Genomic DNA, 12,197 nt, shown 5'->3' with positions numbered 1-12,197 from the left:
ACCCTACTATACCACCTGTGAAAATGCTGGCCCTAAAATCAAGCGTTGTACGTGTATTACATATCGTTGTAAATAAGTGGGCGTTTCCGTATTGTCCAATCAGGATAGCCGTACTCCCGGTTAAACCAATCAAAACGTTGGATTTGTTAATTGCTGTCGGACGCGCGGTTTAATGACTGCGGATCTTGAAAGAGAGAACACATAGAAAAACGCACTGCTCTCTGTTTTGCTATTTCCCTCCATATTCTCTTTTTTTTCTCTCTTATCTTTATTTCTCTCTTTTACACTTTGGCATTACATCATACCTCGTGATCGGAAAACACCGAAAGTTGGTACAGGGGACAGAACGCGGGGGTGTATTCGCCACGGAGATTTAAATATAATTCGTAGACTCGCCTGAGAAATCGTTTACCCGGCCCATAGCATATCATATTCCATTGTTTCTGTACCGTATTAAATTAGTCTCATTTTACATTATTGTGACGTGGTATTAAGTATCATCAAAACGTACATAAGCAGTAAGAATTTATTACTATATGTACTTTCGCGTATCAAAACCACTAAACGTAATGACTATTAATTAGGTTTATATGTAATAAAACATAGGCCACCCTACCCTATACGTACAGTAGGATGGGGTAGACGGGACACCTTTAACACATAATATCCAAATATCCTGATCGTGTTTTAAATTATTAACAACGGGCTATAGAAGTCGTGAGAATACGCTCTTATATTTCTTTGAATGTTCTTTGTTTACTATCAAATGGAACAAGCAAATAAAATGAAAAGGTGTACCACCTTCCCATACCCCACTGTATAGTACCTACCGTTTTCGACTTGCACGATTTTCGCTCCCGCGCTTTAAAACGTGGCAACAAACACAAAGCTTGTAAGAGACGTACACCCATTGCAGCAATTGTTTATTCGATTAATTTCCGCGCGAAGTAGATTGCGTTACACACTTAGCAACTATGTGTTCCCTCATTTATTGTTGCAGTTGGCACGAATATGCAGAAAACTCATGTTCGGACTTTTTGCTCTTCGAAAAAACATTTTCCCCGTATGCAAACAAATGAAGACGGAAAACAAACTTCTGAGTTTAATTGCCTAACTGTCAGTATATGTTCGCTACAGTTTAGGGTACTGTGATGTGATTGGCTTGGAAATTTCGAAAACGTATACAAATATACACCCACGCGGGTAATATAAGGAAATGCAACGGGTTTCCCATCTAGGTGTGTAGGGCGTAGGCGAATATTACCCACAAAGACGCTACGTTACATTTAAAACAAAAACTACAAGAATATACATTAGCTTCAGCTGGGCAGTTTATGCTGTCAATTACCAATAAATTATCGTTTATTTTTGCAACGTGTAAATATAAGTAAATTTCAAATAAATGTACGTGAAACTGTATAGTGAAGCCAATAAGCCACATATTACAACATGGCGTATATATTTAACCTTGTAGGCGTGTGTTAGCAGCATAAACGTGATAACCCTTTGTGGTTTCCGTTTGTCTGACAAAATTACTCGACTATTTTCGACATATTCTATAGATTTATAGAGCAGGCGAGAGATGGGACGCAACGAGTTCTCACGTTCGCCACGCAGCAAATACTCACCCACGACGCTTAAGTAATAATTAACGTTGGGGCGGTCTGTTGAACGTAAAGCAAGCAGGTTGGGATAAAATGCTCTATCTTTTCGTTCTCCTTTATTTCTCCCATTTGGTAGTAAACAAAGCATATTTACAGAATCATATAGCTGGATCCTTATATGGATGACGCTTGAAAGGGCGTTATTAATTGTTAAAACACGGTGAGAAAATGTGATAACGGTATCCATCTTACCCCACAGTACTTATCGATTATGGTATGTTCAGATTATATTTTAAACCAAGTATACGAAACTGAATATACAAATATACACACATACCCCCTTTTAAAGGCGGCAACCAATAAATATGCGTGTTTTTAGGTAAAAGCAACTAATACTAGGCAAGTGAATGAAACTATCTTATGTTCACACATATAGGGTATATAGAAAAAACAAATACGCACATACGTTTTAAAATTAATTAATTTTTAAGTGGGAATTTTTTAAACGTAAAGCGTTCCTTTGCAGCGTAAACAAATTTGGGAAGAAAATGCCCTTAAACGTCACATATCTGCCAAAGCACGTTGCAATGTTTGCTTGTTATAGAAATATAGTCAACGTTTGTTTAAATGTATGCAAATGTTGTCCCAATATATAGGTCGCTAAAGAACACCTCGTAAAATCGTTGTTGACTTTAAACGGGAAATTAGCATGTGTTGTAAAAATGTCATCAAAGGTTTTTGAACTCTGTGAGTGATTGTATTTTATTCAGTGTTAGTTCAAATATTTGATATGCGTTCTTATAACCAGGTTTATACTTATATGGTATAGGACTGTGGTTCTGTACATTTATATCCATATATGCGTTACTTTTTAATATATGTTTTTTATTTAAAGAATTAAACAAATACGTTGACGTGTGTTTTGGTCGGGAGTAATATAGATACCGTTAGCGCATAATACCCCACATTTCATTAGCACGTTTTTACCCTCAAATTTAATAACTATATCCAATTTATTATTTTAACATGCTACGTAGAGCGTAACCAGTGTAGGTGCGGTTCTATGCGGGAAAACTAAAAATGTCACTTTCATTGCCAAGTTACGGGTGATTTTTAAAGTTGCTACTATAATGACGTAATCAACTTAGCTCGTACGCTGGGGTTTATTTATAAACGTAAAGTCCCCACGTGTTGTGCCCTTATTTGGGCATGAAAACATTGCAGAACTTGAACAGTTGTGCGCCTTTTTCCATATTCAGTATTAGCTTCAATTGCCATTCTCCCATTAAATCCACAAATACGTTTTAGATTACATCATATACACGCAGCTATACGGTTTCCAGCGACCGTTACGTATTGTGTGCTTTGTTAACAATAGGAAAGTCGGTTTATTGCCAGAGTTACCTAAAGTCAAACACGGCGTCGCTCTCTTGTTAGTTTAACCACAATCGCTACGATCGGGGCTTTCCGGGTAAAAACCTAGTGTGAAAGTTTGCACTTGAATTATAAAACGTGCAAAAAGCATACGTGTTACTTTAATGTATTATATATATTTATGTGTATTTGGTATATACAGTACTGTGGGTAAGATGGATACCAAAAGCCAATAATATCCCGTATTTTACAACCGTGTTTTTACAAATTAACAACGCTCTTTTACAGTCATTAGGATACGGTTATATAATGCTGTAAATAAGTTTTGTTTACCATTAAACAGGACGATAAAAATGAAAATATAGACCATCTTACCCCAACACACTATATATATATATATATATATATGCCTGCATACTGTATAGCTATGTGAGGTAAATGCAGCGCGTCTTATTCGGGAAGTAACTCTAATCGGTCAATTTTTGTCGCTTTTGCATAATTGTACTGTCAAAACACATTACAGTATAACTTAAGGTGCCATTTTTCTGCCAGTATCAATACAAATACGACAGCACATACGTATGATAAGATTTTTATCCTAAACTTTTTCGTTGGAAAATTAAAACCATTGCTAGTAACGTCAGAAGAGTTATTGCCAGATAATGTGTGTGTCTTACAATCGGTAAAAGTCCCTTGAAATAAGAGCCAGCAAATCTGCAACGCGAGTTTTGACTTCCATGTAGGTTTATACAGGTGTTGAGAAATGAATTTGGCGTGTTACGTTTGTATCTCGATTGGGGAATTTGATTTCGGGTCAACTGGGTTCTTTGTTACCCGATACAATAACCGTCTCATTGTTAAGTTATACCTTTTATACGAGTAGCAGAGATTTTGCCTAATCTTACGTTTGGAAATATAAAATATTTTACATTTGCGATTTATCGTAAGCTTAGTATTTTTGCAATACCTGTGCTGCGATTTAGCGTAAGCTTGGTATTTTTTTTGCAATACATCAATAGGCAGACTAATATGTTTCCAACGAAAAAGTTTAAGATGAAAATCGTATCATACGTATGAGCTGTCGTATTTGTATTGATACTGGCAGAAAAATGGCACCTTAAATATGGTTTCCAGCGACCGTTACGTATTGTGTGCTCCGTTAACCATAGAAACGTCGGTTTATTGCCAGAGTTACCTAAAGTCAAACACGGCGTCGCTCTCTTGTTAGTTGAACTACAATCGTTACGAATAACTTGCCTAGCAGAGATTCGAGCTTTATAATTCACTTTTACAGTTTGGAATTGGTAAAATACATTGTTTTACCTGTTAGTGTAACAATGTAACTAATGCACCGACTTATCAAACACCTTACGTTGGGGTAATGGGTAACTCTCTCTGAAATCTTACGGCTACTAAGACGTATAGCAGCAGACATTTCAATTAAGATGACAATATTTATTTCATGTTTGAAATTGAAAGAAAAGACAATATTGTCGAAATTAAATAACTGTCTGTACAGAAAGCGTGATTTGGCCGAAAGAACGCGTTCGTATTGCGGATATAAATAATATTATCATCAAATCGACGTCATAAGCATTTAGCATATATGTACAAAGGGAAAAATTGTACAAAAGATACTTAATTTTGGTAGTCGAATGTCGGCAATTGGTGCAGTATGGGTTTACCGATGGTAAAGAGAAAATGCCTGCGGTATAGAACAGAGAAGTGACGAAGTGCGTGGGCGGGTTTGGGGTTTAAGTGACGTAATTATATATGCAAATCTTTGGGGACTCTTGCCTCTTCTAACCAGATCGGGTCAAAGATCATGGGAAACAGTTCCCTCTTAGCTGAACAGTGTAGATTGCAATGCTTATTGCATCAGTATAGAGGTCCAGTTCATCTGGCTTTGTTGCGGATAGGGATCGACGCTTTTTTGAGCGGTCGGCGGGCCGAATGCCACAAAAACGCGGCTTGCCATAAGTTTGCTTCCCGAGCGTCGGCGAAGCGAAATTGGTAATCTCTGGTTTTCACATTGATTCGTACGCAATTGGAGTTTGCGCTGTCAATCACACAGGTTTCTCCACGGATCTAAAATAACATAAAGACATCAGCAATGCGAGGATAAATGAGTTACATACGTGGGAACTCGTAAGCGGGCACGAGGTATATAAAACAGAACACCCGTGTTGCAACGACTGTAGTTGTCCCGCCATGCGAGGATAAATAAGTTGCATACGTGGCAACCCATAAGCGAGAATGGGGTGTATGAAACAACACACCAGTGTTATAACGATCGTTATTACCCCACCACACAAGAACACATAAATGAAATTCATTCAAGATTACCCTGCCCACATTTATACCCACGTTCATTTGTTTTATACATTCATTAACTAATAAATTGGTTCCATACCTGTATTACACCCACTAATTTATTAATTAATAAATTGGTTCCATACCTGTATTGCACCGTGCCTGTCTGATGTCTCACTATCTGATCCATACCAAGCTAAAACACCATCCGATGTTAATCTTAAATATCTTTCTTCGTAAACGTTCTTGCCCCCGGTTTGTTTGGTTGCGTAACCTGGAAAAATAACGCTATTAGTAAAAAAATTAGTTTCGTAACTAAATTTTAATGTAATTTAATTTTTCAAAAAGTACTGAGATCAAAAAACGACAGTCGTTGTAACAGGAAGTAAGACGCGGTCTTATTTTTATAACCAAAAGGCTATTCTTTGTACTTAAATACTTTTTGTATAAATAATCAAGGTAATTTAATTTGCATTCAACAATAGCTTTTTTTCTGCTGAATTTGTGTTAAAATAGGTTTTGTAATCGACAGCCCGCATATAGTTGGCATGAGGTTTTAACCCTTTAAATTACACAACAGCAGTGGCGCAAACCCAAACAGAAACCTCAGCAGTAAACCACTGTAAACAAAGGTTTTTCCTTAGCCATACAATTCCTATTTTTAAATTAGTTTGCCACCTCATTGCGCAATGCTTTCTTTAACATTTCAGACTTTTAACTCTGTTGCGCCATCTCGCGATTAGAAACAATTCACAAATATCGCCCGCTTGAAATTTGCCATAAGTTTGTCTCTCTTGCGCCGCTTTGCGACAGGGCTACAAACAGTGTAAAATCTGTTTGGTATTGAATTTTAAATGCAAATATGCCTATTCTCAGGACTCCAAAACAGCGTTGTTGAATGTTATAAAAATCATTTAGCAAATATAGGATATCATGTGCTAACGATATCCATCTTATTCCACATTACTACAACTACAGTCTCCATTACAATGTATATCAAAAGCTTTTAATTAATGAACCTGTCGTTTAGTTAAGATTACGCGACTGTACGTGTATTTGTGTGTTAAAATTAACCTCTAGCTAGCACCGATGCAAACTTGATTAATTAGAATTAAGTTATTTTCAAATTTCTTTGTGACGTTTTGTCCGTGATGGTTGAGGTTTTGATTGACGTTTGGTAGAAATGTGTTTTATCGTTTGTCACATTTTTCCAAAAATCATATGGTTTTACCATTAAGACCTCATTAAAGCAGTTTAAGAGACACTCAAATACAAAAGTTATATTCGTTTGCCTATGGGTTTTCCATGATTTTCCTATTTACGTTCAGGATATGATACTTCAATATCCACTGCCTATACTAGAGACAACAGGGTGTGCCCTGCCGTACAAAAGTACCATCTTACCTTCCATAATGGGAGCAACAAAGCAGTATTGTGACAAAATCAACAGCCATTTAAGAGCGCTGGTGTCACTCGGTGCTCGGATCACGAAAGTGCTCGCACCGTCTTGAATAGCTACGTTCCTTTTCGTCTCCATGCAAACAAAACGACTCGCAAGGGCTACAACGTTAGCTTGGTTTCGTGTCTCCCTTGAGGTAGAAATACGGAGGTTTCCGTCGATTACTTCAACGTATTGACGCCTGTATGCGCGGCTGCCATCCACGTCTATTAGTTCACCTGTGGTGAAGAAAATGTGTATTTAGAAAACACATTAAAAACTATTAACCCACGAAGTTACCATGCAAGGATAAATAAGTTACATATGTGGTAACTCATAAGCGGGCATGAGGTGTATGGAACAGAACACTCGTATTATAATGACGTGGTGCCTTTGTATGTCAAAGCCGACAGATTACTGGCAAGAGTCTACAAGGGTTCTACTAAAATTGCCTTAAACTGTCACACAAAACCTATAACATACATATTCAGTAGGGTGGGGGAAGATGGGACACCTTTAGCACATAATATACAAATATCCTGATCGTGTTTTTAATAATTAACAACGGTCTGTGGGAGTTGTGAGGATATAGTTTTATGATCCTTTAAATGTTCTTTGTTTACCACTAAACGGGACGAGAAAATGGAGTTAAAAGGTGTCCCATCTCCCCCCACCCTACTGTATAGTAAGACAATGCATTTAAGCTGATCTATAACCGATACAAAAAAAATTGTTATTGAGAGAGTTGATCGACTTATCGACTATTAGGGAGTTGTATGCTGTTGAAAGGTCGGGAAATTCCATGTTACTAATATTGCAACGTGGTGGTTATAAAAAAGGGTGTAGCCCGGGTGATGTTGGGGAAAAGTCTGCGGTTTGCCAAACGTAACGCAAGTCCCGACATATCCGTGGTAACTACTGTGGCGTAACGCTAATTTCGCTGTGCAGGGATTCGTATGCTATTTTTAAACTTGTTTTGGGTGTCAATATAGTATAACGTTACTGTCAAGTGCTCTGAATTATTACTTTCAATTTCAATGTATTTTTTGTCTTTATGTAGTCTTTATACGTTAATGTAAATTGCCAACTCTTTAGGCCTGAACGTTGTATACCCAAATCTTGAATTCGCAGTAGTTGATGCCGTGATACGCAATTACCTATCCCCAAAAAACCCAAAGGGCGTGGCCGGTGTAACAGAATAGTCTGTGCGGTTACTTTAGGGTTAGGTCTAAGCATAACTACCTAAAACGAGTTTCTGTTATGAAATTTATATGTTTTTGTAGCCTATAAATCACGACTCGGAGAAAAATGTTTTGGAATAATATCTGCTTTACACGTTTAAACGTGCGCTTGAAACTTAAGTTCGAACAATATACGTATTTCTGTACGGTTGAGTTAAAGTAACATAAAGAAAATTAGTCTCGTATGTTATAACTTGGCAACAGGTTCAAGGGGGTTAGGGTTGGTTAATTTATAGGGGAAATATGCCATTGTTACATAATAAGTATTGTTGGGTTGTTTTTGAACGAATTTCCCGTGTTATAGTACTGCTGTGGGGGAGGACAGGAACATTTATACAAATAATATTCCATATTTTCTAATCGTGTTTTAACAATTAACAACGCTCATTTTAGAGTCGTGAGGTTACGGTTATATATTTCTGTAAATATTCTTTGTTTACTACAAAATTGAACGTAACAATTAAAAACATGTACCATCCTACACCAGTTATGTACCAATACGGCGCTTGCTGATTTTTCTCGTTTTAAAAGCAACCGAAGTCATAAACTTATTCAGGAAGCTAACTTGACATGTTACCATAACAGCGAGAACACTAAACATCCTACATCCCATTTACACAAACTGTATATAGGGCAATAACAATGGTTTAAGATTAGTATCGCCCTGGGTAGATTGGGTAATAGGCAACTCTGGTCTCTATTCAAGGTCCCATGGGGTACCTCACTGTAGAACCTCACCCATACAAATTAGAATGAGCCTATAACGTTAGGTTAATTGGACAATTCTTGTCTAAATCTATGGTCCCTTCGGCATAAGACCTTACCCATGTAGTGTATAAGTAGCATACACCACATCAAAGATTAGAATTAGTGAATTACAAGTTTAATTCAGTTTGTTTCTTACCTACTCCTACATCTACAAAGCCACATTTTGACCGCTGGGGGGCGAGCACGGGCTGGCTGTTTGTTGTTGTAGGGGCGCGTTCAGGTATGGCGGGGGGAATCTAGAATGAAGTTACAATTAATATTAATACACAATATCCCAGAAATCAGGGGTAAATATATACATACGTGTCAAATACACAGACTTTGTTATTGTATTATAATTAATTGGCGAACCCCGACTGTGTTGGAATTTAAAACAGAGTCGCTAATCTGGATAACCATGGCTCAACACTGGCAAGCCGCCCAAAGTCCAGTTTAGCAAATAAGCTGTAGACATATAGTAGGATGGGGGAATGGGACACCTTTGGCGCATAATATCCGAAAATCCTGATCGTGTTTTAAACAGTTAGCAACGGTCTATGGGAGTCTTGAACATATAGTGTTATACTTTTTTAAAAGTTCCTTGTTTACTACCACATTGGACGATAAAATAGAGTTAAAAGGTGTCCCAACTTCCCCCATCCTACTATACATAGGATAAGCCGCTGTGACCTAATCTTATTGAGGGCATTTTCATTTTTAACATTTATCAGTCAATAATACGAACATAGTCGTCATAAAACCTGGGTTTAAATAAGCATCCAAAATCTTACGTTATCTAGCCTTGCTGGTGCTTGTGGTTGGTACGCGGGTAATGGTATAGAAGGTGTATATTGCGGTGGGGGTTCTGCATGGTGAATTGGAGGGACACCTATGTTTGGATCGATGAAGTGTTGGTCGGTGAGACCAAAGTTTTGCTGTAGTAGGATAACCTGGAGATATAAAATTGATTAGATTTTGGGTGGTTCGTTTTTTATTTTCCGCTGTTTTTGCTACGACGAAAACGTAATACTTGTGATTTTTATCTTAAGGATAAAAAATGGTTATATTTTGAATGAATGACTGTAACATATTTATCCTCGCATGGTGGGGCAACGACAGTCGTTATAATACTGCTGTTCTGCTTTTACGCAATGGTTACTATTAGTATAAAACACTAAAACAGCAATACTAAAATAACGAAACCGTAGAAGCGTTTTGATCAAAGAATTTCAACCGCTTTGTGGATTGAAATAAATACAATGCTATAACAATACAGCCACTCAAGATTCCCTAATAGGCATGTCCTTTAATACAAGGACACTACAGTGTAGTCTTGAGTGGATTTTGAAAGTAATTCAGTCAATGCCAGATTATTGTTCCTTTGGGTAAAAAAGATCGATCAATCCGAATTAGAACATCGCGGGATAGCTTACACCATATGGGTTGGGTAATTGAATAAAATAACGCCGTATGGCAGTTCAAACGTATCTTATATTTAGCTGTCTGTATCGTATACTGTATTACACAAAGCAGGCCTTGTGGTTGGCATTGTTATCTTGCTTTGTCATATTTATAAGTAAAAACAAAATTTGTGCTAAAATAGAATTTTCTAGTCGTGGGTAAATGAATACCGTTAGCACATATTATTCCATATTTCCTAATCGTGTTTTTTAACAATTAACGACGCTCTTGTAGAGTCATGAGGATACGGTTATATAATTCTGTAATATTCTTTGTTTACTGCCAAATGAGACGATAAAAGAGAATGAAAACATGGACTATCTTACCCCAACCTACATTGTGTTCTAGTACTGTGGGGTAAGATGGAACACCTTTTGGACATAGTATCAAAATATCTTGATTCCTAATTGTATTTTATACAATTAACAAGGGTCTATGGGAGTCGTGAGGGTACGGTTTTATAATTCTTTGAATGTTCTTTGTTTACTACCAAATAAGACAAAAAATAGAACGAAAAGGTGTCCCATCTCCCCCACCCTATTATATTAATATCTCGAACAGTAATATCTATCGCATATTTCTTAATGTTTGTTCCTTTAGTGTGTATTAGCCATGTTTACCTAAAGTCCCATAATATTTACTTTTATTCAGTCACGTATTAGTCTGCAGTGTATTTAGTCTTTGCATATTTATAATAACGTGACTGTAAGACCTATATTAAGGTGAACTATTCATTATACGCGTGGAGCTGTTAGCGAATTTCCGCTGCCGGGTTTTAAGATGTAAATACTTATATGACTGACGTACCTCATGCGCACTGCCAAGTCAAAACCTTAGTGGGTTAATATACAGCAGAATGTTTAATGTTATATAGTGTGGCCTATTCACATGGTATTTTAACACTTGGTAGTACTAAACAATGGTAACAGTTAGCACATAATATACCCTGTTTCCTGATCGTGTTTTAACAATTAACAACGCTATTTTGTTCGTGAGGTTACGGTTATATAATTCTGTAAATATTCCTTACTTACCACCAAATGAGACGATAAAAGAGCATTAAAAACTTGTGCTATATTTCGTAATGATCTGGTGCTACGAAAACGTAACCAACAAAAAATCCAAACACTAGGTGTGAATTATATATTCTGGTAATTAAGAAAAAAAGTCCAAACACTAGTGGTAACCAAGAAAAAATCAAGTCCAAACACTAGTGGTAATTAAGAAATGTATTGGATAGATATTTTGAATGTAGTAGACGTATACCTCATGCGCATTGCCAAGGCATAATTACAAGTGGACTGCATTTTCTATTAATTAGAACACATCAATGTCTTACCTCAGGTGCAGAGGGATTGTAGTTTGGTGCAAACGGAGGTGGCTGCGCTTCGTTCATTGCTTTATTTCAGCAGTACGAAATTTCAACTACCTATTAACCTATACCTGTGTGATATTGAATTGGTATCGTTTATAATGTGGGGGGTCCTTGGAAAACCAACAGTCCTAAATATCTCGGGAGGTCCATGCAATAACAATAGGGTATTAAAGTAATGCGCAACTTTGGCCTAAATCCAAGGTCCCTGCTGGGCTTTGCCGTCGTAGAACCTCACCCTTATAAAATAGAACCGAGTTCTTAAATTAGAACGCGTAAAACGTCAAGTTTTAAATAAAATGCTTGTCTTACAATACGCTACTTGTAATCAACATTCAGTTATCAACTCGTAAACAAGACTGACGAGTCATACTTGGTTTTATATACTGTTAATACAACATAGCACGTCATATGATTAAGTGCACTATGTAAGACTGTAAGTTAAACACACGCACACATACGTATACACACACGTACACACGTCATATAGCAGAGCAAACAAAACTTCAAAACTAAATGAACTCCACTGGCTCGATATACAGCTTCCTGCATTGCCAATCAATACATTGATAATGTTGACTGTTGTCTTGTATACAGGATGCATTGGATCAACAGACGTCTCTTAATTATGCATACAGTAAACAAAC

General features: G+C 37.0%; 2 protein-coding genes across 5 annotated transcripts in view; one reads left to right on the top strand and one right to left on the bottom strand.

Moving 5' to 3' along the window:
* Positions 1-12,197, top strand: part of LOC100183353 (putative IQ motif and ankyrin repeat domain-containing protein) — a 47,449-nt gene that overhangs the window by 20,666 nt on the left and 14,586 nt on the right. The window lies entirely within an intron of this gene.
* LOC100187308 lies at positions 4,419-12,096 on the bottom strand. 3 transcript variants are annotated; one of them, XM_026834841.1, is made up of 7 exons: positions 11,709-12,096; positions 11,518-11,598; positions 9,509-9,667; positions 8,875-8,974; positions 6,696-6,968; positions 5,438-5,565; positions 4,431-5,066 (listed from the first exon to the last, which is right to left on the bottom strand). In XM_026834841.1, exons 2-7 carry the CDS (start codon positions 11,572-11,574, stop codon positions 4,875-4,877), a joined length of 909 nt encoding a protein of 302 aa, XP_026690642.1. In that variant the 5' UTR covers positions 11,575-11,598; positions 11,709-12,096; the 3' UTR covers positions 4,431-4,874. The 3 variants fall into 3 exon arrangements, with proteins under 3 accessions (XP_002131479.1, XP_026690642.1, XP_026690643.1); XM_002131443.4 differs by lacking the exon at positions 11,709-12,096 and having other exon boundaries at positions 4,419-5,066; positions 11,518-11,662; XM_026834842.1 differs by lacking the exons at positions 4,431-5,066; positions 11,709-12,096 and adding an exon at positions 5,196-5,391 and having other exon boundaries at positions 11,518-11,664.

The sequence above is a fragment of the Ciona intestinalis genome, chromosome 6 (assembly GCF_000224145.3).
Source record: "Ciona intestinalis chromosome 6, KH, whole genome shotgun sequence".
Classification (NCBI taxonomy): domain Eukaryota; kingdom Metazoa; phylum Chordata; class Ascidiacea; order Phlebobranchia; family Cionidae; genus Ciona; species Ciona intestinalis.
This window is presented reverse-complemented; position numbering and strand designations above follow the sequence as displayed.